General features: G+C 38.5%; 1 protein-coding gene across 5 annotated transcripts in view; it reads left to right on the top strand.

Moving 5' to 3' along the window:
• Nucleotides 1–27734, top strand: part of Setd5 (SET domain containing 5) — an 82245-nt gene that overhangs the window by 34465 nt on the left and 20046 nt on the right. For all 5 annotated transcript variants that reach the window (XM_042679685.1, XM_042679686.1, XM_042679688.1 and 2 more), the window contains 10 exons: nucleotides 2549–2791; nucleotides 3339–3487; nucleotides 3848–3965; nucleotides 4800–4909; nucleotides 5668–5917; nucleotides 6343–6426; nucleotides 7695–7952; nucleotides 8892–9212; nucleotides 9607–9849; nucleotides 16305–16434. In XM_042679685.1, coding sequence (XP_042535619.1) covers nucleotides 2549–2791; nucleotides 3339–3487; nucleotides 3848–3965; nucleotides 4800–4909; nucleotides 5668–5917; nucleotides 6343–6426; nucleotides 7695–7952; nucleotides 8892–9212; nucleotides 9607–9849; nucleotides 16305–16434 — 1906 coding nt within the window. The remainder of the gene's footprint in view (nucleotides 1–2548; nucleotides 2792–3338; nucleotides 3488–3847; nucleotides 3966–4799; nucleotides 4910–5667; nucleotides 5918–6342; nucleotides 6427–7694; nucleotides 7953–8891; nucleotides 9213–9606; nucleotides 9850–16304; nucleotides 16435–27734) is intronic.

A 27734-nucleotide genomic window follows, 5' to 3' on the forward strand; every position in this document is an offset into this window, starting at 1 on the left:
TACCCTTATTAGGAGTACTTGTGTATTTATGACTGATGTAATCAAAGATTATAAATAACATTTTATCCATTCAGAAGGCTTCACCTGTGTAGATGGGACACTTAAAGTCATAATGTATCAGAGGCCTGGGATATGTTTTAGAACACAACATAAACATTTCTTTATTTAGACCTTGCAACTTGCAAGTATCCAAAAATGCTTTAAGCATCCCTTTCATTTTATCTAATTTGTTAAAGAGGGGCCCTTGTGTAGTTTATGGGGTAACTGTAGATTTGATCTCAGCCACAAAGGAAATACCTATAACTTACTTTCAGGAGTTTCAAAACCTTTTGAAAGCTATCACCTGTCTGTCCCAGAAAACTGCATAAATTTGACATTTTACTTACAGTTTGGGGAAGTTGACAGACTGTTAACATTAAGATAGAATAAAAATAATCTATTATTTTATTTTTGATGCCATAATTCTAAGTTGGATTGTAAATTTTGTGCTAATAAAACTTCAGCAAAGATCTAGGTAGGAATTATAAGGGTGGAAAAGTTTGGTCATTTGCACTTCTATTTATTTATTTTTTGTTGGTCGTGGGGCTTGAACTCTGGGCTTGGGTGCTATCCCTGCACTCTTCAGCTCAAGATGAGTGCTCTACCACTTGAGCCACAGTACCACTTCTGGTTTTCTGATGGTTAATTGGAGATAAGAGTCTCACAGACTTTTCTGCCCTGGCTAGCTTTGAACCGTGATCCTCAGATCTCAGACTCCTCAGTAGCTAGGATTACCGGCGTGAGCCACCAGCGCCCAGCTTCATTTGCATTTTTAATATCAAGTCAAGAGCTTTCCTACTAGAAACTTGACTCTAGTGATATGTTAGAAGAACTAATTCTGGGCTGGGAAGGTGGCTCAGTGGTAGAGCACTTGCCTTGCATGCCTGAGGCTCTGGGTTCGATTCCTCAGCACCACATAAGCAAAAAGAAAAAAGCCAGAAGTGGCGCTGTGGCTCAAGTGATAGAGCGCTAGCCTTGAGCTGAAGAGCTGAAGGACAGCGCCCAGGCCCAGAGTTCAGGCCCCACGACCGGACCCAAAAAAAAGAAGAACTAATTCTATAGACTGTCCTTTGGGTCTCTGGCCATCAACTCACTAGGTATAATAAAACACACATGCACACTTGCAATTCAACTGTCTCCAGAAGGCAAATTGACCTGTTTAGAAGCACCATTCTAAACCTAAGGAATAATTCTCTAATGCCTATATGATGATGGAACAGCACAATATACAAAATCAGAGTAATGAACAATATCTACAACTGTGGAAAGGCTTCCAAAATAGAGTAGGTTTAACAAGTCATGTGTTTAGTGATTCACAATCCAGTGCTTAAAGCTAGAAGTACTGTTTGGGCACTCCTAATCCCCAGTCTTAAAAGCAGTCCCTTAACTCAGGTTTTATACTATTCATTTGCTCAGCTGCTACTGAATACAGTAAGCTATTCATCATGTATTGGTTTTAGATGCTTCTTAGACCTCTTTGTTTATTGCTCGGTCTTTTTGTACTCTAATGAAAAGTGCGGGGATCATGGTATTAACATTTTTCTGTTTCTGAGGGGGAAAATAGACAGCAGTAGATAGTGATGCAAAGGTGCTTTAAAAAAAAACAAGGCAGATATTATAATAGGCCTGAGTGTTTTCTGTACTATTCATCAAAAGTATATTTCATTTTGTTATTCTTGTTTTTGGAAATTTAATGTGGACATAAATTTTCAGGGAGCTTTGGTTACTGTAATGTCTTCCTTCTAGTCATCACTAGTATGTCATTCCTATCAGTGTGTTTGTTTTCTGACATGTATCGGGCTTAAGCTGTATCTCTAGCTCAAACACAGGATGTTGTTCATAATATTGTTACTATAGAAGACAATGGTTTTCCTATAGGGCTATAGGACCTCTCATAATTTCTACATTCCCTCTATATACTTCTTTCCTCTTATTTACCTCTTCAGATAATTTAGAAGATGGTGGAATAAATAATTAAAGATAAAATCCTGGAAAGATATAATCCCAAATAACTTTTTCTCTTGAGTAGTAAGATGATGAACAAATGTTAGTTTTGCCATAAAAATAACAAGTGATACAAAAATAAAACCATTCCTGAGAAAAGTAAAATAAGCTAGACTCTCGCAAAAGTGAATGTTACTAAGTTGAAAATAAGTAAACATATTAAATTTTTAATATGGTAATTTGAGGTTTATGAATAGCTTTTTATGAAGATTTTCTTAGAAACTTGAATCAGTCTTTTAATTAAAAACAAAATTTGATTTTTTTATTATGGCTATAAAATCAGTGATAGAATGAAATAATGGCCGAGGTTAAGTTTCCCTATTTAAGTTGTTCAGGTCCTCATAGTTCATTGGTGATGAAACTGTGATAGAAGCCACATCACCTAACTGTAACCCATTGCTCTTTCATGCTACACTAACTGCCATGTGGAAGCATGTTTTCTCTGTGTCTTCCCCTCCTTGCTATACATGGATTCTACTAACCTACTTACTTTTGTTTTCTGCAGAATTCTCCCTCTGAAGCACAGAATTTAGATGAGAATACAACTGAGGGCTGGGAAAATCGAATAAGACTATGGACTGATCAGTATGAAGAAGCCTTCACTAATCAATATAGTGCAGATGTACAAAACGCCCTTGAACAACATCTGCATTCTAACAAGGAATTTGTGGGCAAACCTGCTATTTTAGACACTATTAATAAGACTGAATTGGCCTGTAATAATACAGTTATTGGTTCCCAAATGCAGGTAAGGACCAAAGGGTTAAATACTAAAACTAAGTGGTTGAGGTATATAACCTAGGAAGAGAGGGTATGGGTTTGAATTACTGTGTCTTTCAAGTACATAGTATCTGAAAATAACAAATTAAGCAACTATTGATTATCTTCAGCCAAAAACAGGTTATAGTCACTTGAGAATGTTTAGATATGTATATTTTTAAACTGTGCTTTTATTAATCAAAAGTAGATGAATTACCTTGGAACGTAGCCTAGATAGGAATTATGAAAGATTTGTAGAAAGCTAAACTCATTCTTAGTTTTGTACAGCCACAGAAATTTTTACAATGTTGTTTTTATTTGATCTTTTCTTGTCTTTTCTGGGGTGGCAGGTTCAGTAGATGGAGTTCCTACAAAAATTGAGCTTCTATCAATTTCAAAATTTTCTGGTCGTCAAGCTAAATAACATAACTTATAAAAACCCACAAATGTTGGTGCATTTTTGACAATTATGAAATATTTTAAATGTCTACTAAGCTGCTGTTGGTATCTAATGTTAACATGTTGGTTTTATTCAGTTACAGCTGGGAAGAGTCACTCGTGTTCAAAAGCATCGCAAAATCCTGAGGGCTGCAAGAGATCTGGCTTTGGATACTCTTATAATAGAGTATCGTGGGAAAGTCATGTTACGGCAACAATTTGAGGTCAATGGGCATTTCTTCAAAAAGTAAGAGCATCATTCATTGAACACTGAGGGCTAGTGAAGTTCTGAATAGTGTTGCTGTAAATATCCTGGTTGATAAGCTACTCTTGGAAAAAAGCTTATGTGTCTCCTCTATTTGTACAAAAATGCAAATAAATCTGCTAATTGTTCAGTGTATAAAGTAGTGATAGCTCCTTTCCAAACAGAACAGTCTTTGCTTTGTACACATTCTTTAAATCAAAAGCAGAATAGCATGTGATGTTTTTCAAGTTAAAGCATTGCAAAAGATTGCTGCTGTTTCTGTCAGCATTTGCATCATATTTAGAGACATGGGGTGACCTTTTTGTTTATCAAGATTTACAGGAATTTTAATTGTATCCCTAGACCGTATCCCTTTGTGCTCTTCTACTCAAAATTCAATGGTGTAGAGATGTGTGTGGATGCCCGTACTTTCGGTAATGATGCCCGGTTCATCAGAAGATCATGTACACCAAATGCAGAGGTAAGATATCTGTAGTAACTTTTCTTTTAATGGAACCACCCAAGGACAAGTTTATGAAGAAACGATCTGAGAATTGTACCCAGATGAAGGTCTGTAATTGATAGATGTGTTTCAATGCAAGAGATAGAACGCAAGGAATGAAATTTCTCTAGAGAAGGCAAAAATGGGAAAAAGCAGGAAAACATTTGCTGAGAAGTCAGAGCTAGACTCATTAAGAAGTCAATAATGTTAAAGAAATGGTCATATTGTAGAAGTTTTACTGTGCAGGCTTTAGGGAAAAGTATTATAAGAGACATTCTGGACATTTCTAGAGTTTATTACTCAGTGCCACCACAACAAATGCTTTATCAAGAGCTTTATTTACAGGCTAGTGATTTTCAGTTCTCTTACAGAGCTAAGAAAAACTTTTAAGATGTAAAGCAAGGAGACTGAGATCTGAGGATCGTGGTTCAAAGCCAGCCTAGACAAGAAAGTCTGTGAGACTCTTAGCTCCAGTTAACCACAAAGAGCTGAAGTGGAGCTGTAGCTCAAATGGTAAAATACTAGCCTTGAACACAAAAGTTCAGGGACAGAGCCCAGCTCCTATGTTCAAACCCTAGGACTATCCAAAAAAAAAAAAAAAAGATGTAAAGCAGTGATTTTGCCCTGACTTCAAATATCTCAAAAGTTATTACAAGAAGTCTTGTAAATTTAGAAGCTCTTGCTCTCATAATGTAATAATTTCACATGAAGAATAAAGTTAAGGAGTAGTGTATTGTAGCTCTGAATCAGGAAAAAATTACTTGGATAAAGGAGTTCTTTTCCTTTTCATGGAAAATTGCCTTGTTTATACAGGTGAGACACATGATTGCGGATGGGATGATTCACCTGTGTATCTATGCTGTATCTGCCATCACCAAGGATGCTGAGGTCACCATTGCATTTGATTATGAGTATAGTAACTGGTAAGACTTTATAAATCTTTCCTAACATGAATACATTAAGCTTTTGACACTCCTTAAGATCTATGCCCATTCCTTATTCTTTTTTCTCTGCTCAATCTTTTTATGCATGAGTGACTTTTTTTCCTCTAAGAATTGTGAAGGAGAAAAAAAAGACTTTTTTTAAAGAAGCTTAAGCACATCAAGTCTCCTAATAATGATATTGACTTATTCTTAATTATAAAAGATGTGTAAGAGACATACTCAAATGTAACAACTCTTATGCACAGAGCATTTGTACTAGAATCTGAAAGGAATGAGATTTGTAATAACTTACACCATCTACTCAAACCACAAAATCATACAGTATGTGATAATACAGAAGAATAGAGGTAACAAGTCATAGGTAGTATATAGTGGGTTTTATACAGTAGAAGCTTTTTCTCCCTTTGTGGTTTGGGAGAAAATAAAAGTCATGCGGTAAAATGAATTTATACTGCCTGGCTTACTGCCTACTCAATCAACATCATAAGAATAAATTGGAGAATTTAATTGTTTGGTCTGGCTTTATTTTTCTTTATTATTTGGAGGCATAGACTTAGGATATACAAAAAATATATACTATCAAAAAAAGTGTTCATAAGGACTCTATCATGCTTTGTTTAACTTATTTAGAGATAATACTGAAGGAAATTATGCTGATGTTTCATTTGGGTGAATGGTTAATATACCAGATTTTCAGTGATACTGAAACAGGCCTTGTGGTTGTTTCTTTGGAGCAGTAATTATAAAGTGGACTGTGCATGTCACAAGGGGAACCGGAATTGCCCTATTCAGAAAAGGAATCCTAATGCTGCCGAATTGCCACTCCCACCCCCTCCAACCCTACCCATCATTGGAGCAGAGACCAGACGTAGAAAAGCACGACGGAAAGAGCTAGAGATGGAGCAGCAGAATGAAGCTCCAGAAGAAAATAATGACCAGCAACCACAAGAAGTTCCAGAAAAAATAAATGTATCCAGTGATCATGAGGTAATCTTTCCTAGACATCAAAATGTTATGGTCTCAGTCCTCTCCAAATGAAGCAACTTCCAACTTTCCACATGTTTTAGGGAATCTGTAATAATACTTAGTGGTATTTATGTCAATGAAACTGAGCATTAATTTTCTTTGTGTAATGCCAAGAACATCTTTCAATATCTCAATATATATTGCTTGCCTAGTAGCATGACAAAGTACTGGGCTTTTCATTCATAGCATAGAAAAAAAAAAATTTTTTTTAAATCAGGTAACTTTTCAGGTCAGTGAATGAAGTATCTGTGCTTACCTTGTAACCTTACATGAGTAACACTTCTAAGTACTGAAAGCAGTTTCTAGGAAGCCATAAGCTACCAGAATTAAGCAGATTGCTTTATCTCAGATTTTAAGTGCACCATAATATTCCATCTATCTTAAAGGAAGTAGACAATCCAGAAGAAAAACCGGAAGAAGAGAAAGAAGAAGTTATTGATGACCAGGAGAACCCAGCTCATAGCAGGAGGGTGAGTGTCATCCAACATCCCTTTGCTTCTTTTGATTCCTTCTACCTACAGTATGTGAACCCTTCTCTTTTAACTTTCCATCATCTCTTTGATCTAATTTGGAGGTCACAGTTAAGGCTTATTCCGTAAGCTAGATTTTATTAATTTCCTTGATTTGAGTTTTAAAAAATAAAAGTCAGCTTTACGTTGCTCTGAAAAAATACCTAAGAAAATAACTTAAATACAAAGGTTTACTATGGCTCACTAGTTGAGAAGTTTGAGTCCATGGTGTACAGGCTCAAACTCAATGAAACAGAGACAAAACTCTGTTTTAGATATAATCTTCAAACTCAAGCCTACAACTTACTGCCTCCAAGCAGGTCCTACTTCCTATTGAAATCCTCCAGCTCCCAATACTGCTTCCATTGGGGGGGGAGCAGGGGGAGGGTAATTTCAAGCTTTCACCTCTTGAGTGAACCTTTAGAGTATATTGCAGATCCTAATCAAAGCACCCTCCCAGTTATGTTGATTAAAAAATTGGTTTTAACCAAGCACATACCTGTAATCCTAGCTGTGGAGACCAAGAACTGAAATCACAATTTGAAACTAGCACAGGCTATAAAGTCCATGAAACTCTGTATCTCCAATAATAACCAAAAATCCACAAGTGGAGCTATAGCTCAAGTGGTAGAGCACTAGCCTTGATCAAAAATCCTCAGGGACAGTTCCCAGGCCCTGAGTTCAAGCCCCAGAACTGGCTTTTTTAAAAAGTTTATTTTTATGCCCAATACCAGTGTTATTTATTTGTGCTCATGAAAAGTTCAAAATTTTTACTTAAGGGGCTGGTAAGGTGGCTTAGTGGTAGAGCGCTTGCCTTGCATGCATGAGGCCCTGGGTTCAATTCCTCAGCACCACATAAGCAAAAAAAAAAAAGCTGGAAGTGGCGCTATGGCTCAAGTGGTAGAGCGCTAGCCTTGAGCTGAAGAGCTGAGGGACAGCGCCCAGGCCCAGAGTTCAGGCCCCACAACCGGACCCAAAAAAAAAAAAGTTTTTCTTTTTTTTTACTTAAGTTACTAAACTGAAATACAAAAGGAAATTGATTTTGTTGTCTACCTAAAGTTTTTTAAATAGCTGGCCTAATTTTTAAAAGCTCAAATTTGACCTTTCTTTAACAACTGTTTTCAGTATTTAAAATATTTCAGTATTTAAAATATTAAATATTTTAAATGGGTTTCTATGAATGTCCATCAATAATACTCCTGAAATGACAGCTTCTGCTTTTTTTCTAGACCCGGGAGGATAGAAAGGTTGAAGCCATCATGCATGCTTTCGAAAATTTAGAAAAAAGAAAGAAACGGCGGGATCAGCCCTTGGAGCAGAGCAGTTCTGACATCGAGATTACTACCACCACCTCAGAGACTCCTACTGGAGAAGAGACAAAAACTGAGGCCCCAGAATCTGAAATTAGCAACCCTGCTTCAAACATTGCCATCCCTAGCACCCCACAAACTATTGGTGTGAACACCCGGAGGTCTTCTCAAGCAGGGGTAAGAAATAAAAAGATTCTAGAATCTAGGCATCCTTGTCTTCAATAATGTCAATTACTTACCTTTTGAAATCAGGGAAATGTTGTCTTTGCTCTGTTAAAAAGAAAAGAAAAGAAACCTTAAAGACATTTAAGGTTTTTATCAACTAATTTGTGGGGTTCAGGGAGACAAGTTGTCATATTTGAATGATAGGCACTTCAGACTAGAATAGAACTTTAGGATTGTTTCTGCCTAATAAACTATTGGTGGAATTATAGAAATCATTTATTTTTTGACTTTGTGGAGTAACTCATGGGTTCAGTCCATACCACCAACAAACAAAATAAATATCTTTTTCCCCCACATTGGTCTTTGTATAACCCTGTTATGTACTTTACCTTTATTAGGATAGGCCATCTTTTTTCCTTCCTACCCAGACCATGAATCTAAGCCTTAAGCTAAAATAACTCACTATCTGGAAAAGAAACACAGAGAATTTTGTTCCCTGCTAATAATCCTAACATTAGGTAGCTATCTTTAGATGATCTTGAGCCTATTTTGCAGATACTTATTAGAAGTAGAAATAAGGGCCGGGAAGGTGACTCAGTGGTATAGCACTTGCCTTGCATGCATGAGGCCCTGGGTTCCATGCCTCAGCACCACATAAGCAGAAAAAAACTGAAGTGGCACTGTGGCTCAAGTGATAGAGCGCTAGCCTTGAGCTGAAGAGCTGAGGGACAGCGCTCAGGCCCCACAACCAACCAAAAAAAAAAAAGAAGTAGATATAACCCATATATTAATCTATATCCTCATCAGCTGACTTAAATCTGTACTTTTTTCATCTTAATTCATTTTAAATGACTGGTTCTAAATTCTTACCTTTTTTACCACTAGGCATTCAGAATGCTTAATAAAGATAAGAAACTGGATTGTAAGAATTTAACCCTGGTATTGTTACAGGATATTGCAGCAGAAAAAACAGTCCCCAAACCACCTCCAGCAAAGCCTTCTAGGCCCCGACCGAAGAGTCGAATTTCTCGGTACCGGAGTAGTTCAGCCCAAAGACTAAAGCGCCAGAAGCAGGCCAATGCACAACAGGCAGAATTGTCACAAGCTGCCTTGGAAGAAGGAGGAAATAATAGCTCAGTAACTCCTACTGAAGCTGGAAGTATAGAGAGTTCAGGAGAAAACAGACAGTTACCAGGCACTGACCCAACTGTGCTATCAGTTACCGGATCCCATGTCAACCGTGCTGTAACTAAGTACCCAAAAACCAAAAAGGTAAGTCACAAATATATTTTTGTGAGTCTAGTCTGGCAAGGGTTGTTTTAGCTAAAACAAAAGGACCTCTAGAAAAAAGTAATCTCTGTGTGTGTGGATTGAAAGTTTTAGATTAAAATGTACTGATTAAGGCTGAAGCCATTCTGCTACCTTTTGCCATTATTGTTAGGCAGAGCCTAAAGCACAGATAGCAAAAATTATTCATCTTAGCGGGCATGGGGAGGGGACAGGAGGATATGCTTGCATTCTGAATGCTCAATTCATCCTCACTGCAGCTGCTTGTATCTGTCCTAGTTTCTAAATGAGGTTTGTCTTTGTGGTCTTCAGTCCTGCCTCTGGCTGTTATATTTTCAGCATTAACTAACAGTCTCTTCTTTTTTTCTTTTAACCATAGTATCTAGTTACAGAATGGTTGAATGACAAAGCAGAGAAGCAAGAGTGCCCTGTGGAATGTCCCTTACGTATCACCACAGATCCAACTGTACTGGCCACAACCCTGAACATGTTACCGGGTCTTATTCATTCCCCATTAATTTGCACCACCCCAAAACACTACATTCGCTTTGGCTCACCTTTTATGCCTGAGAGGCGTCGAAGGCCCCTTCTGCCTGATGGCACATTCAGCTCCTGTAAGAAGGTATGTCTGTGAATATGTGTGGGTATTTGGGGTATTTTTTGTTTTGTTTTGGGATGGTTTTTTTTTTTTTTTTGTATTGTTTGTTCATTTGTTTTAACCTAGGATGCCTATAGTTGTGACATTTAACATATTCTCTAGATACTTGTGTGAGTTTATAATGAGTTAATTGCTCAACATGAACACTGGTGCATCAGTAACCAGTATGACCATGGGGATGGTAAACTGAAATATTGGTGTTAAAATTTGTGATTACTCTGTCATCTCTTCTGAGAACCCTTGAGGTTACTGGCTAAGAGCACACAGCAGTTGATGATTGAGTAGGAAGGGATATGTTTTGTGTATGCTCTTGTGATATTGGTTAGCATGTCCATTGGTGATTATTGTGAGAGATTGGGCCCCTAGGTATTCTACCACTGTTGGATAGTAAAACTTTATAAAATTGTGTTTTGAATTAATTTAGTCACTATTATTACTTGAAGGAGATTAGAGGAAAGACCCTACTGTAATTGGCATGTTTCCTGTTTCTTGATCAGATGACAACATGTTGGACTATTTATTCCCTAGAGAATATAGAAACTACTATTTAAAAAAAAATCTGTCTCTCTCGCTCTCTCTGTCTCATTTAACCTCTTTTTAGCTATTTAGTGGTTTTGAGTGCAGTGGCATTGTTTGTTGATGGTTTTTGGAATGTACTTTCTTAATTCCCAGAAGTCCTCAATATTTTCCATAAATGTCCCACAGGAGTAGATCACTTCCTTAGGTCTATAATGTCCTTTCAGTGGTTTTAGAGTTTAGGACACCCTTTCATTTGGTCTTCCTTTGAGGTAGAGTTCTGTTCCCTGGAACATCCTTTTCTCTTATCCTCAGATCTGGATTCAGGCTGCCTTCCTCAGTGTCTGCCATTGCCCTCCTCCACTGGCATCACGTACATGAGGATGCTGCATGTAGATTATTTGATGTGATGAAGTCTCCAACTCCAGGCAGGTCTTCCCTGACTCCAACAAACTTAAAGCTTTTCTCTTTCCCCAAAGAACAGAAATCATTTCTTGGGGGTTTGGGAGGCATGAAAGGTGAGCCAAAGTGATATGGGCTATGGATGGGAGGAGGGCAACAGCAATATCTGTGTAATTGAAAGACACTGCTGCTGAATTAACAGCATACTTAACAGAAAGTCTTCTCTTACCTAATATTTGAGTTACTTGTTGGGTTTATTTGGGAAAACTCCCATGTGTTCAGACCTTTAAAGAAAGGGTTTGCCGGGCGCCGTTGGCTCACACCTGTAATCCTAGCTACTCAGGAGGCTGAGATATGAGGATCACGGTTCAAAGCCAGCCCGGGCAAGAAAGTCGGTGAGACTCTTATCTCCAATAAACCACTAGAAAAACGGAAGTGGTATTGTAGCTCAAGTGGTAGAGCGCTGGCCTTGAGCTGAAGAGCTAAGGGACAGCGCCCAGGGCCTGAGTTCAAGTGCCACAACCGACCAAAGAAAGGGGGGGGGGGGGTTGTAGATAATGCAGAAACATGAGTTACTTTCAAGTGTTAGAATTAAAACAAATGAAAACTATATTTAAAAACAAAATAGAGTCAGGCATTGGTGGCTCACTGAGATCTGAAGGTCACAGTTTGAAGCCAGCCCAGGCAGAAAAATCCTTGAGACTCTTATCTCCAATTAACCACCAAAAAGCTGGGAGTAGAGTTGAGACTCATGCTAGAGCATTAGCCTTGAGCAAAAAAGCTCAGGGATAGTGCTCAGGCCCTGAGTTCAAACCCCAGTAGTGGCACCAAAAAAACAAGAAAGAAAGAAAATTTTAGCCTGACACTAATGGTTCATGCCTATAATCGTAGCTAATCAGGAGACTGAGATATGAGGATCCTGGTTACAAGCCAGCCAGGGGAGTAAAGTATATAAGACTCTTATAATCACAGAAAAAGCTGGAAGTGGCCCTGTGGCTCAAATGTTAGAGTGCTAGCCTTGAGCAAAAGAACTCAAGAACAGCCCCCTGGCCCAGAGTTCAAGCCCCAGGACTGGCAAAAGGAGTAAGAAAATTTCTGCAAAGCCATTTTCTTAAGGAAATTTGTTTCAGGGATGAAGGAAAATCACTTCCCTGGGGAACTATCCTGTACCAAGTCACTTAGACTGACTAGATCTGATTTTTTAAAAATAATAATCATAACTTGCTATGTAAAAAAATTGTATTAGATTTAAAAAAAAATGAAGGTGGTATCAGTAGTATAGTGGTTCACATCTATAATCCCATCACTTAGGGTTTGAAGTAAGAGGATCAAGTGTTCATAGCAAACCTGGACTACATGGTCCCTTTCTTTAAAAAAAATAATTAGAGTGCTCTTACCTCGACGATGGCAAGCAAAACTGAGAATCTATCTTCCTGCTATGTTTTACATTGCTCAGTCCTCATTAAGAATCAGCCAGGCGCCAGTGGTTCATGCCTGTAATCCTAAGATTGCAGTTTAAAGCCAGCCCCGCCCAGGCAGGAAAGTTCCTGAGACTCTTGTCTCCAATTAATCATCAGAAAACCGAAATGGTGCTGTGACTCAAGTGGTAGAGCACTCACCATGAGCTGAAGAGCTCAGGACAGCACCCAGGCCCAGAGTTCAAGCACACGACCAACCTAAAAAAAAAAAAAAAGAATCATCTTAAATACATGTTGAAAATTAGAAAGGACATGAAGCTTTGAGTCTAAAGGAAGAGCAAGTTGAGAGATGGCAGAATGTACATGAAAGAGCTTTTTCTTTTGTGTTTGGCTGCTCATAGCCATAGATTGTGAAGGATATTGACTACTTAAGCGTTTTATTAAGCCAAGTAGTAGAATTTTAGTCTTTGAGAAAGGGTGTCAGTAATTTAGTATTGTTCTTGTTGTAACTATGAACTAACTTCTTAAAATATTTTCTCAGTAATTCTGATGCATAGTTATGAGTTTCTTGTTCTCATCTTGCTTTTCCAACTAGTGGAAATCTAGGAAAACCAAAAACGTGTTTAGGATTGTCACTTCAAATTCCACACAAAATCCATTCTTTGAGCTCTTTTTACCTGGTTTTGGTTTAGGACTTAACATCTGTAGCTCTCTTTGTTACCTCCATTGGCAACAGCTAGAAATCCCATTTTTTTTATATGAACACTTTCATTAGTCTGTTTCAGTACTAGATTTTGCAAGTAGTAGGCAAGCACTTTTACTACTGAACTATATATGTATCCTATATATATCCTCAACCCTCATCCTTAGGCATAAATATTTTTATATAGTTATGGTTGGACTTAATATATTGAACTTTCTTACCAAGACTATATTATTTCAATTAAAATTTAATATTCTTAAGTTTAGATCTTTTTTTTCTTTGTCAGTACTAGGTTTTAAATTCAGGCTCTCCTGCTTGCTAGGCAAGTGCTCTACCACTTAAGTTGTGTCCCTAACACTTGATCTCAGTTGTTTATACTTTAATCTCTGTTTTAGTATTTGTTGAAAATGAATCCAGGATGTACTGTATAACAGTGAGCTTCATGTGGGCAAAATAAATGAGTTACATATTTCAGCTAGAAACTAACATCAGTTTTATCCTGGGTGGAGGTGGGGAACAGTTAAATTTAGGTTAATTTGAAAAGACTTACCTGCTTCAGTATGTAAGGATATTTCCATTACTAAATCAAACTAATAAAATTCTGAAAATCCCTCAGTATATGTTAAACAAATAAATAGAGGAGGATAAAGTATTCTCCACAGGACCAAACAGTATCTATTCCTTCTACTAATAGGTCCATTAGTCTGTCTCTGATTAAAGGATATAGGCCTGCTAAATTAAAATCAGTATAAAAGCTGGGCACTGGTGGCTCACGCCGGTAATCCTAGCTACTCAGGAGGCTGAGATCTGAGCATCACAGTTCAAACCCAGCCTGGGCAGGAAAGTCCTGAGATTCTTATCTTCAATAAACCACTAGAAAATCAGAAGTGGCGCTGTGGCTCAAGTGGTAGAGTGCTCTCCTTGAGCTGAAGAGCACAGGGAGTTCAAGCCCACAACCAACCAAAAAAAAAAAAATCAATATAAGACATTTTGTCGCTACATTTGTTACAACAAAAGTATATGTAAACAGCCAGGAAGCCTATCAGTCACGTCTTCCTGTGTTTTATATGCATAATGCATTTAGTCTCCCAGGCCCATTCCTTAGAAGCACTGGGCTTTACACCAATATTTAAGTTTGTACACTGAGGGTTATTAATCTGTGAGTCTTAAAACCTACCACTGATAATTAGCTAAAAATAAACTGCAGATTTGCTGTGCTTCTAGTACTATGCTGTCAGCTTCCTTTATTATCTCCATGACAGCTTCATGCAGTTGAGGTTATTGGCCATAGTTTTTAGGTTCAGGAGCTTTGTTTTAGAAAGGTTTTATAACTTGTCCAAACCACATACAACTTAGACAGATAGTTAAGGGGGTTTCAAATTATTCTGTAGGGATTATTGGAACTTGTTTGATGCAAAGATATGTTCATGTTACCTTTTTAAAAGAAAATGAAATTCTGCAACCAGACAAAGAAGAAGGAGTTTGATTATACTTGTTATATTTATAACCTTAAAACCAGCTGTGGCAATATCTTATTCCTCCATTGCCCCTTTTCTGGTTTTTTTTTTTTTTGTTTTTTGTTTTTTGGATCCGGTCGTGGGGCCTGAACTCTGGGCCTGGGCGCTGTCCCTCAGCTCTTCAGCTCAAGGCTAGTGCTCTACCACTTGAGCCACAGCGCCACTTCCAGCTTTTTTCTTTTTGCTTATGTGGTGCTGAGGAATTGAACCCAGGGCCTCAGGCATGCAAGGCAAGCGCTTTGCCACTGAGCCACCTTCCCAGCCCCCCCTTTTCTGGTTTTATATGTTCCTTTTTTGTAGTAATTACATCCCGAATGTAAATTCTTTTGTGGTTATATCAGTTTTTGTTGTGTGTGTGCGTGTGTGTGCGTGTAATGTATATAATTAGTTTTTCTTGGAGGAAATCTCGGTGACTTCAAATAAGTTGTCATCTGCTCTGAAGGAAAAATACTATGTCTGTTTAACAACATTTAACCTTTTCAACATTTTGTCTTTCTAGGCCTAATTTTTCCCATCTATGAAATTAGTGCTTTGGACAAGATGACCTCAGAGGTCTCTTCCTAGCTCTAAGGATCTGTGCTTCTGACACTTCATCTTTATATCAGTGTTCTGTATTGAAGAAAGTTCCTTCTCTATCTTGACTTTTCAGAGACTTGGTCATATACTAGAATATTATTGTGATTCAAATGACCCTTGATACCTCTTTTTCTAATGTATTCATTCTTACCTCTTCATGTTTGTTTGTTTTTTTAATTTGACAGACCATAATGACATTAACATGATTTTTCTTAGTAAATTACCCTGAACTGCCTCCTAAGTTTCTAAGAGAGGAAAAAACGTCTCCTAGAATTGCTTTCTTTGGTGAAGATAATTACTTACCTGTAATACATGTTCTCTAGAGGTGTCAACTTATAATAATTCAGCTTTACTCTTCCTATTTTGGGGAGGGTTTAACTCAGAAATTGATGTTTATCAAAATTCGATCTGTCTTATGTCAGGGCAGGAGAGCCACAGAATGGTGAGCAACCTACAACTGTGTATCTTAAGAGAACACAATTACAGGTAAGAAATTTTCTCTTCCACAGGACGCATAATTTTACTATCCTAGTTTTTAAAGTAGACTTACTGATTTCTCATCAATTTAGATTTCAGTATTCACTACCAAAAATTATAACTGATTAGCACGGTCTTTTTTTTTTCTTTTTTTTATTTCTGCAAAGGGTCATTTCTTGTGATTTGCATTATTCAGGCATAGTTTAATCAAGCTACTTCATAGGGGAGAGAGGTTCATATGATATTCCACTTGAGAGTAAATTAAAATCTTTTGGTACCTATAGTGAAGAGCTATTTTTTACTACCATCCAGTATCTTCTGTGAATCTTTTACTACTTTCAACATCCCTAGCAGAGGGCAGATCTTAAAGAGGTCTTTATCTTTCTTGTTACGGACATTTACCTACTAGTTTTGTTGTATATGACCAGTCTCTCAAATAAATGCTAAAATTTCTTCTTTATCTCTTCTGTTTATCTTTTCCTAACCAGTATGAAAGTTGAACAATAATCTGTTTTTTGTTTGTTTGGTTTGTTTGTTGTTGTTGTTTTTTTAGTGTTGGTTTTTTTTTTATTGAGATCTCAATATGTGTATTCCTGACTTTTTCAGGATTTTGCCTGAAGGAATTGATGAGGCAATGTTTTAGTATGTTTAAGTACAACACTTGACTGGCCCTGAATGAATGTGTTGGATTGAATTTCTCACTCGTTGTTGTATATTGAATTGACCTGGTTAGTGCTTTTTAAAGTAGGTGTACTAAATAGTTTGAAATGGTCGTTGATAATTCTCTGGGGTTTTTTTCCCCCATTATAGCGCTGGATAAAGCAAGCCTTGGAAGAAGGGATGACTCAAACATCATCTGTACCCCAAGAGAGTAGAACTCCACACCTATACCAAAGTAATGAGAATAGTAATTCTTCTAGTATCTGTAAAGACAATGCAGGTATGTATCTAAACCCCTTCTAATACATGAGTAATCATTGTTTGAGGACCTCATTTTAAAAATCAGTCTTGGTACTCTTATATGAAAAAGCAATAGTATGTTCTCTAAATAGTTACTTTCCATCTGTCTTTACAGAGGAAGAGAAAGATCTCAAGTCAGGGATCAGTTTTCCCAGGACGACAAGAAGGAACTAGACAGTGTACAGATAACAACAGAAATGGTTATTTAAAAGGTTAGATATGTTTAAAATAGTAAGTTTAGGAAATCTATATTCACATTTATAAGTGGGGGTAAGAAAGTGGTGGACTATTAATGTTCAGTAAAATATTAAGATTTCTAAGTGGTTTTTTAGGGTGGCTCCTGATCACAGGGACTGAAAATAAATGATAAATCATTACTAATTGGTTGTTTTCTAGATAGACTTGTCCCAGCTTTCAATCTAATTTAAAATCCTCACTGTGGCTCACACCTATAATTTTAGCTAATCAGAAGGCTGAAATAGAATGCTCACAATTCAAAGCCAGTCAAGGAAGAAAAGTCTGAAAGATCTTATCTCCAAAATCACCTGTAAAAAGCTGGTATGGAGACATGACTCAGGTGATAAAGTACTAGCCAGATATGTGCCATTTCTGCAAATGTAAGGTCCTCAGTTTAAGCCCAAGATTCAGCCAAAAAAAAAACTTTAAGGTCCTCATGAATTTTTAAACCAGATGGCTATGAAAAATCTTGTGATCTATTCACTTTCACAATGACTCGAAAGGCTTCTAATTGTTGCCATCTCTTTGAGAACAAGGGTCTCTAGTCAAGGTTTGCCTGGATCATGATACTTCTGCCTCAGCCTCTTGACTGCTGGGATTTGCAAATGTGCTCTGCCACACTTATGATACCATCTTAATTTATTTGGGGAAAGTATTTTTTTTACCAAAGTTTTCCTTTTCAATATTAGCTTAAAAAATCACTTGCTTTTTAGCCTCTCTGATGGTTCTTAGGTCACTCCCTAACCCCAGAGTAAGTTTGGAAGACAAGTCATCTCTGATTTCTATATGTTTATCTCTAAATCAGTTTTCTGAATACTAAAACAAAACACCAAAATTAAAATAAGATGCTACAGTTCATATATGAGTACAGCCACCATGCCAGTATCTCAGATTTTCATAAAAACCACTTCATGAGGCTGGGAAGGTAGCTCAGTGGTAGAATGCTTGCCTTGCATGCATGAGGCCCTGGGTTCTATTCCTCAGCACCACATAAGCAGAAAAAGCTGGAAGTGGTGCTGTGGCTCCAGTGGTAGAGGCTAGCCTTGAGCTGAAGAGCTGAGGGATAGCGCCCAGGCCCAGAGTTCAGGCCCCATGACTGGCAAAAAAAAGAAAAAAATTAAAAAACTACTTCATTTTTTTCTGTTAACTTGCTGAGTAATTATTGTAAACTTTAATTTAGGAAGCTTTACTAGTAACATCTGCTTTATATGAAGATTCTGCTTTTGTTGATTTTTCTTCTCTTTTTTGAAGATTTTATTTGGTAAAATAGTATGCTACCACTTGTTATTTTATTTTATTTTTTTGGGTCCGGTCATGGGTCCTAAACTCTGGGCCTGGGCACTGTCCCTCAGCTCTTCAGCTCAAAGCTAGCGCTCTACCACTTGAGCCACAGTGCCACTTCCGGCTTTTTTCTTTTTGCTTATGTGGTACTCAGGAATCGAACCCAGGACCTCATACATGCAAGGCAAGTGCTCTATCACTGAGCCACCTTCCCAGCCCACCACTTTTTAAATTATTAATTTAGTTTCTTTTTCTAGATTGGATTATATTCTATAAGTTAATGAATCTACACTCCCAGTTCAGTAAATCCAATGATACCATTTGTTTAAAATATTCTGTTCATCAAAAGTAAGGGAGATATAGTCAGTCAAGATTAACATAGACCAGTGGCTCACACCTGTAATCCTAGGGTACACAGGAAGCTGAGATCTGAGGCTTATGTTTCAAAGTCCATGACACAGGAAAGGAAAGTCCATGACACTCTTATCTCCAGTTAAACACCAGAAATCCAGAAGTGGTCCTGTGGCTCAAAGTATTAGAGTGCAAGCCTTGAGTGAGAAGAGCTCAGGGACAATTCCCAGGCCCTGAGTTCAAGCCCCATGACCGACAAAAAAAAAAAAAAGATAAACATAAGTCCTGGTCACTCTGGCTCCCATGAGTAGTCCTAACTATGCAAAAGGTTCATATCTGAAGATGGTAGCTCAAAGCCAGCCCAAATAGAAAAATCCAAGAAGTTTCATCTCCAGTTATTCAGCCTAAAACCTTTCAGCAAAAGAAATGCTGGACTGGGAACATAGTCCTGGTATGTACAAAGGCCTGGCTTCATCCCCCCCACCATGAATGGAAAAAAAAAAATGAGGAAAGAAATACTTGCTGGGCTCCCATGGTTCATGCCTATAATCCTAGCTATTCAGGAGGCTGAGATCTGAGGATCTCTGCCACCCAGGGCAGGAAAGTCTTACCTTAAGAAAACTCTTACCTCCAGAAAACCGGAAGTGGAGCTGAGCTGTAGTAGAGTGCTAGCTTTGAGCAAAGAGTTCAGGGACAGTGCCTAGGCCCCAAGTACAAGCCCCACTACCAGCAAAAAGAAAATAAAAATACTTGTGACAAATTGCCATCAATCCTATCAATCTACAGGTAACTTTAAAAGTGTAGTTAGAATGGCTTTGCTGATTAGACTTTTAATATGTCTTTTATCCATGTAGGTGATATGTAGTCATGATTGGAGAAAAGACATTATATAATATTTCATGTCCTGACTAGTTAAGATTTACAGGGAAAGTACCTTTGTTACTATATATCCTGACTGGAATCGGATAAAATTGTTATTCACCAACTAAATTGAGCTTCTGCTCTAGTCTGTCAAGCAGTGAGAAACACAGGATACACCTTGCCCTTAAGTATCAACATAAACAAGCAGTAATAGATGAGTGATTTATATTGGTGAAAGTTAGTGGTCCTGAGGAATTATTTTTGATAATTTTCTGTTACTGTTTTTTTTTTTTTTTTTCCCAAGAATACCAAGGAGATAATAATGTCCAACAGTTGTTACACTACAAAAAAAAAATCAAAGCGGCCTTAATTGGTGTACCAGCTACCATTTACCAGCTATATGACATTACTGAATGTCTGAATTTCATTTATAAAATGAGTGATATTTGCTTTATTATTCAAATAAAGAGACTGAACAATGTGTATAGAGTGCTTAATAAAATGTCAGACCCATAATAGAGTATCCTGCCATGTATGACTACTAAGGTGGTCATAACTACACAGACGCTAAAATCTGAGGAATATGATTCAAAGCCAGCCTGAGCAGGCAAATCCAATTATCTCCAATTAACCAGCAAAAAGATGAACATGGAGGTGTGATTCAAGTGATAGAGTGCTAGCCTTGAATGAAAATCTAAGGGACAGCATGTAGGCCCTGAGTTCAAGCCCTACCTGCACACATACACAAAAAAAGTATGAGTATTATCTACATTAAATAGTAAATTTATAGCCAGGGGTAGTGCAACATACATCTATAGATTCATTTTCATTATGTGTAAATTATGCTCACCTATCCCTAGGAGCCCCTAAATAAAAAACTGGTGGGGCTGGGAAGGTGACTCAGTGGTAGAGCACTTGCTTTGCATGCCTGAGGCCCTGGGTTCGATTCCTCAGCACCACATAAGCAAAAAGAAAAAAGCCGGAAGTGGCGCTGTGTGGCTCAATTGGTGGAGCACTAGCCTTGAGCTGAAGAGCTGAGGGACAGCGCCCAGGCCCAGAGTTCAGGCCCCATGACCGGACCCCAAAAAATAAATAAATAAAAAAACTGGTGTACTTAGAATTATTATTAACAATAGTTAAATGACATCACTAGATAGCAGGTGAATTATACAAAATTATGTCCTAAGAAAGTGAATGAAGGTCGCGATATCAGCTCCCAAGCCTGTGCTGCGGCCCTGGCTGGTCAGTGTAGGAACCTTCTCAATAAAATTGCTCCTTTATTAACCAAAAAAAAAAAAGTGAACGAAGCAGAAATTTTTTATTTCAAAACTTAACAAAATAAATAACCAACTTAATTGGATATATGAAGCAAACTTACTGAGAGTTTTGTTTGGAGCTTTTGTTTATTTACTTGTTTTGCATTGCTGTGTTTTGAACTTGAGGCCTTGTACTTGCTAGGCAACTACTCTACTACTTCAGACATTCCCCTAGCCCTTTTTGCTTTGTTATTGTACAGTCTCGCTTTTTACCCAGGCAAGCCTGGGCCACAATCTAATTTACACTTCTCACATAGGAAGTAGAATAGACACATGCTACCATGCTCAGTTTTTAATTTGTTGAATTGAGATCTTAGGAATATTTTGCCTGGGCTGGCATTGAGCCATAGTCTTCCCCAATCTTAGCTTCCCAAATACTAGTATTATAGGTTGGAGCCATTGCCTAGCTTAAGGAAAAGTATTTTTAAAATCTAAACAAAAATGGAAGGTTGATCATCTAATTCAGAGCAAATAATTCTTGCACATTGGTATAAGAATGAATTATAAATAAGAAACAGAATAGCTAGAAATGTGTAAACATTTGGTAAGTCTTCAAGAGTTTTCACTTGGGAAATTGAAAAAGAGTTAGATCCTTGCTCGTTGGTGATGGTTCATACTTGTGATCCCATCTTCTCAAGAGGCTGAAATAGGATCCAGATTCAAAGCCAGGAAATCTATGAGACTCTTATGTCCATTAACCATCAGAAAACCAGAAGTGGCTCTGTGGCTCATAGTGGTAGAGTGCTAACCTTAAGCAAAAAAGCTCAGAGACAGGGCCCAGGCCCTGTCCGACCTGTCAAGCCCCATGATGAGCCAAAAGAAAAAACAGATTTGAAGCCAGCCTAGGCAGAAAGGTCCAGAGACTATATCTTCAATTTATTACCCCCCCAAAAAAAAAGGAAAGAATGAATTCTTTGCCAAAGCAAATTGTAGGTCTATTGAATTTATTTGTCTACTTCATTTTTTTTTTCAGTTATGGGCATTAAATTCAGTGCCTCAAGCTTATTAGGTTATTGGTGTACCACTTTAGCCAGGCCAATTTTTTGTTGTTGTTGTGTTTAGCAACATTAACCATGTTTCTCTGACTATAGTCTCTGAGTTACTACATTGAAAAAAGAATTTGTATTTGCAGTAAACATGGTAGAATAATAATCCCTACTGGTAATTTGGTTAGACATATCATTTGCTTTAAAAATATAATTCTAAACTGATACTTGTTCTTCTAGGTACATACCTATCACACAAAAAGTAACAGAAACATTTTTATTCAAGTACAATGGCTTATGACTATAATACTATCTACTCAGACAACTGAGATCTGTTTCTCAGTTCAAAGTCAGCCTGGGAAGGAAAGTCTACGAGACTCTTATATCTCCAGGTAACCACCAGAAAACCATAAGTGAATGTGTAGCTCAAGTGGTAGAGCACTAACTTTGAACAAAAAAATCTCAGGGACAGTGCCCAGGTGCTGAGTTGAAGCCACAGACCAGTACCAAAAAAATTTATCTGATTCAATTTTTTTGTTGGTGGTGGTAGTGGTGGTGGCCATGGTCATAGGGCTTGAATTCTGGGCCTAGGTGCTGTCCCTCAGCTCTTCAGCTCAAGGTGAGCACTCTACTACTTGAGCCACAAGCATCATTTCTGGTTTTCTGGTGGTTAATTAGAGATAAGAGTCTCATGGACTTTCCTGCCCAAACTGGCTCTGAACCCCAATCCTCAGATCTCAGCCTCCTGAGTAGCTAGGATTGCAGGTGTGAGCCACGAGTGCCCAGCTTCAGATTTATTTTTATTTTTATTTTTTTTGGATCCAGTCGTGGGGCCTGAACTCTGGGCCTGGGTGCTGTCCTCAGTTCTTCAGCTCAAGGCTAGCGCTCTACCACTTGAGCCACAGCACCACTTTTGGCTTTTTTCTTTTTGGTTATGTGGTGCTGAGGAATTGAACCCAGAGCCTCAGGCATGCAAGGCAAGCGCTCTACCACTGAGCCACCTTCCCAGCCCCAGATTTATTTTTTTAATGTACAGGTTTAAAAAAAAAACCCTGAATCATTCAGAATGTCAATGAGTGATAAAATTTGTAACTTAAGCCACAGTGTCCACATATTTTTTTATAAATATAATTTTATTGTTACTGTGGTATTGTACAGAGAGGTTACAATTTCTTAAGCATTCAATTTTTTTTTTTTTTTTGTCAGTCATGGGACTTGAACTAAGGGCCTACATGCTGTCCTTGAGCTCTTTTTTACAAGGCTAGCACTGTACCACTTTGAGCCACAGCTATACTTATGGTTCCTAGGTTCTTGGAGATAAGAGACTCTAGCACTTTCCTGCCCAGGCTTGCTTTGAACTGCTATTCTCAGATCTTAGCCTCCTTCATAGCTAGGGTTACAGGTGTGAGCCACTACCACCCAGCAAGTACCTTTCTTTTTTTTTTTTGAGTGTTGCCCCTCCCTTCACTTTCTCTCAGTTTTCCCATCCTATTTCTGCCCACTATGTAACCATAGTGCATTTTCCACATAGTGTATCTGAATAGCATGATAGCATCACCCTTCCTCCCTCCTTTTTTATGCCTCTTTTCCCTCCCCAACCCCTCCAAGAAAAATTCAGTAACAACAAAAAGACATGTCTCCATTTCCTGGAATTCATTGAAATGAATGAAAGGAACCTTTGGGTTCCTTCCCTGAGGGTAGCCTCCTTTGGTTGACTGTGCAAATGCCTAGAGTACTGTGTAAGTATGTCCAGATATATTTACAGACTGTCTGTCTGTCTGTCTAAACTGGCTTACCTCTCTTAGCATGGTTTGTTCTAGGTCCATCCATTTCCCAGCAAATGACATAATCTTATTCTTTCTAATGGATATGTAAAATTCCATTTTAAAATAGCACATTTTATTGATCCACTCATCTATTATAGGGCATCTGGGCTGTTTCCATAACCTCACTATTGTGAATGAACATGGCTCTGCAAGTGTCTTTATGGCTTCCTGGCTTGTAACATTCTAGGTAACACCCAAGAGTGCTGTGACTGGTTCATAGGGAAGTTCTGTGTTTATTTTTTTGAGACCCTTCTAGACCACCTGCCAGAGTGGTTATACTAGTTTACATCCCCACCAACAGTGCAGTATTATTCCTTTTTCCCCACATTCCTACAAACATTTGTTGGTCAAATTCCTGAAATTAAGCTAATCCAACTGGAGTGATATGGAATCTCAGAGTTGTTTTGAGCATTTCCACTGTGTCTATCTGCCATTTTTTTTTTTCTGAATAGTCTCTCTTTGGCTCCTTTGCTCATTTGTTGATTAGTTTCTTAGTTTGGGCGGAGATGGGAGTTAACTTTTTGAGCTCCTTGTTTGGGTATTAGGTCTATTGGCTGTCTTTCTAGTTTAGTAGCTATTCCTTTTGCTATCCAGAAACTTTTTATTTTGATATAATCCCATTTATCAAGTCTCTGCCCCATTTGCTGTGTCCCTGGAACTCTTCAAAAAGTTCCTACCTATGCCTGTAAGTTCTAATGTTGAAAGGGAAAAGGGTCTCTCTTTTTTTTTTTTTTTTTTTGCAGTGGGGGGGGAGGGGTTTCTATCACAGGGCTTGAACTCAGGGTCTGGACCCTGTCCCTGAGATTTTTTGCTCAAAGGCTAGTGCTTTACCACTTAGAGCCACAGCTCTACTTCCAGTTTTCTGGTGGCTAATTAAAGATACGCTTCACAGACTTTCCTACCCAGGCTGTCTGGCTTCAAACCAGTAATCCTCAGATCTCAACATCCTAAGTAGCTAGAATTACAGGAATGAGCCACTGGTGCCAGTTGAAAGGGTCTTCTTTAAAACATGTTTTGACACTGCTGGAAATTGAAATTCATATCACATGCTTGCTTTGCAAGTCCTTATATTTGTCAACTTTTCAGGTAGGTGTCCTGCCCTGAAGGCCTCAGATTAAGATTCTCCTATTTCTGCCTCCAGAGTAGTTAGGATTACAGATACACACCACCAAACCTGGTCCTGTAAAAGATGACCTGCTCTAAACATTTTTATACTGCTCTGGTGTTTTGTATACGTTACACAATTTGAGCAGTGTGTTATCATCATCTTAAAAGTGAAAAAAAAAAAAACAAGGTACAGTTACGAGTGGATGTTAGAAGAATCTGTGTGAAAGGCTGATGTAAACGGCAGGGGCAGCCGCCATGTACCCAGGCCTCTGGAAACACCATTCAGAGATGCTTGGCATGGGTTGCAGCCTGTCTGCCTCCTCACAGACCATCTGACCTTTGTCCCACTAGGTCTTTTCCATTCTCTGTGGCCTTATCTGTGAGTCAGTCCCTGACACGTGTTTAGATAAAAGTAGGTTAAAATGGAGCCATCCAGCTGATCTTTTGGAACCTCTGAGATGCCTGTTCCATAAGACAGAGCTTCTCAGTCTTCCTAATTCCCCCCCTGTATTGAGCTGGGAAATGAGTGAAGCCTTTGGAGACAAATGCCTACAGACTCATAATGTCATTTGCATTTCCTGAACCTTTACAGCCCTGTGCTCCTAGCAGATGGTCATCATGCCTTGTAGATGGTCATCATGCAAAGAAGAAAGCTTTGAGATGATAGCTTTGCCAAAAAAGAAAAAATCTAGGGAAGCAAATTCATTTTCATTGATTTGTAGAAACTTTCTGATTTCTTCCTCTATTTCTTCATTGACCCACCTGTTATTCAACAGTGTGTTGTTTAGTCTCCATGTGTTTGAGTGTTTTCTATAGAATTTTTTGCTGTTGAGAGCTAATTGAATTCTGTTGTTTTCAGATAGGATGTGGGGAGTTATCTCAGTCCTTTTTTATTTGCTCAGACTTGTTGGATGTCCTAGGATATGATCTGTTTTAGAGAAGATTCCCATGAGCTGCTGAAAAGAATGTGCATTGTGTGGTTGCTGAGTGTCTGTTAAATCCATTTGGTTATAGTGTCATTTAATGCAGATACATCTTTGCTGATCCTTTGTTGGGTGAACCTGTCCTTTGGTGAGAGTGGGATGTTAGTCTCCCACTATTGTGTTGGGGTCTGTCAGTTTTTATAAATCTTAAGAGTGTTTATTTAATGTCTTTTTTTTGGGGGGGGGGGGGTCCGGTTGTGGGGCCTGAACTCTGGGCCTGGGCGCTGTCCCTCAGCTCTTCAGCTCAAGGCTAGCACTCTACCACTTGAGCCACAGCACCACTTCTGGCTTTTTTCTTTTTGCTTATATGGTGCTGAGGAATCGAACCCAGGGCCTCAGGCATGCAAGGCAAGCGCTCTACCACTGAGCCACCTTCCCAGCCCTTTATTTAATATCTTAATGAGGTGCTACATGTTTGGTTTATTTATATTGACCACTGTAATTTCTTCTTTGTATATCATTTTATTAATATGTAGTGACTTTTGTCTCTTCTTAAACTGCTTTAAATGAGAAGTCTATTTTGTCAGGTAACAGTGTAGGTACTCCTGCCTTTTTGCAGAGTATATGTGCACAGATCTTTTTCCATCCCTGAACTCAGAATTTGTGCTTATCTTTGACTGTGAGAAGTGTTCTTGGTTTTTGATCAAGTCTGTTGTCTGTTGATATTGAGCCCACTATTGTTTAACATTACTATGGAGAAGTACTTTTTTATTTCATTGTTATCCTGTAGTTTGCTGCTTCCTTCTTCTTGTGTTGCTAGTCCTCTAGTGATTTTTATTCATTACTGTGCTTCTTTGACTTTTTTGGGGGGGTGGGGGAAGAGGTCCGGTCGTGGGGCCTGAACTCTGGGCCTGGGTGCTGTCCCTCAGCTCTTCAGCTCAAGACTAGCGCTCTACCACTTGAGCCACAGCACCACTTCTGGCTTTTTTCTTTTTGCTTATGTGGTGCTGAGGAATCGAACCCAGGGCCTCATGCATGCAAGGCAAACGCTCTACCACTGAGCCACCTTCCCAACCCCTTATAGTGCTTTTTTAAAGTACGTAAACACTAATGTTTGTTTCTCGGCCGATTGTGAATGATGGTTTTGCTGAATACAATAGTTTGGGTTAGCAATTGTAGTTCAAAGCTTGAATTACACTACCCCAGGCCTTGCTTGCATTCATAGTTTTTGAAGAAATCTGCGGGTATTCTAATCTTTCCATTGCAATAAATTCCCTGTTTGATTTTGCTGCCTTAAAATTAGTTGTTTTTTTTTTTAAGCCCGGAAATTTCTAGTTCTGTCTAGGAGGAGTTCTATATACCTCTGTCAGATAGATCTTCTCTTTCTTGAAGTTGGGAAGTTTTCTGTTACTATTTCGGTGAATAGGGCACTCGATGCCTTTAGTTTTTAATTCTTCTCCTTCATCTACCCCAAGTATGCATAGATCTGATCTTTTGGCCAAATCTGCTCATTCTTGAATGTCCCTTTGCTATGTTCTTAGTATTTTTTTGCATGCCTTTGACTTTTCTCTGCTTTATCTTCTGTTTCTGATACCCTTTCAACTTTTGTGCTATTGTCTATGCTTTCAGCTGTGCTTTGTAATAGGGACATAGAGCTTTTGTACGTCCAAGCTTTTGTTGTTTTTTCTTGTGTCCTTCGTTGAAGTTTTTATGGTGTCTCCTTGTCGACTTTCATCTCCTTTTGAAAGTCTCTATCCTGTTAACATGGTCTTGGATGGTCCTCATTTTCTTCATCACTTCTCTGTGTAGTCCAGTTGTTCCTAGATCTGCTCTTTCATTTCATTGACCAATTTTCTCATTGCTTTAATTATTTTGTTTTTCCTCTCCTCTATTTCTCTCCTGACTTGTTAGTTTTTGAGAGGCATCGCAATTGTTCATGAATGTCCTGACCTTTCCTGGTGATTTAATGCATCTGCGTTCAGGGTTTGTAGAAGCCATTCTGTTTAGATACTAAGTTTAATCATGATGGGATGCAGTTTACTAGGTAACTGCTGAGCACCATACCCACTGGTATCTCATGGAACAAGGTACGGGGAGTTTATTAAGTCCCTGATGGTCACAGTGTCCCATCAAGTCCCATGCAAGAAGAAGGGGGGCAGTATATTGATTCCCTGCCAGGTGCTATGCCCATTGGTGTCCTGTGTAGTGATGCACAAGAGGTTTACTGGGATGCTGCCATTTGCTGTGCCCACCAGTGTCTTATACAGAGGGGCATAGACATTTTGATGAGTCCCTGCCATTCTCTATGACTGGCAGTATCCTACCCAGAGAGACACAGGCAGTTCAGTAGGTCCCTACTAGGTGTTGCAGCTGTAGCAAGCTCAAGAGGAGT

This window comes from Dipodomys spectabilis, unplaced genomic scaffold (genome assembly GCF_019054845.1).
Source record: "Dipodomys spectabilis isolate Male_0828 unplaced genomic scaffold, ASM1905484v1 ptg000054l, whole genome shotgun sequence".
Classification (NCBI taxonomy): Eukaryota; Metazoa; Chordata; class Mammalia; order Rodentia; family Heteromyidae; genus Dipodomys; species Dipodomys spectabilis.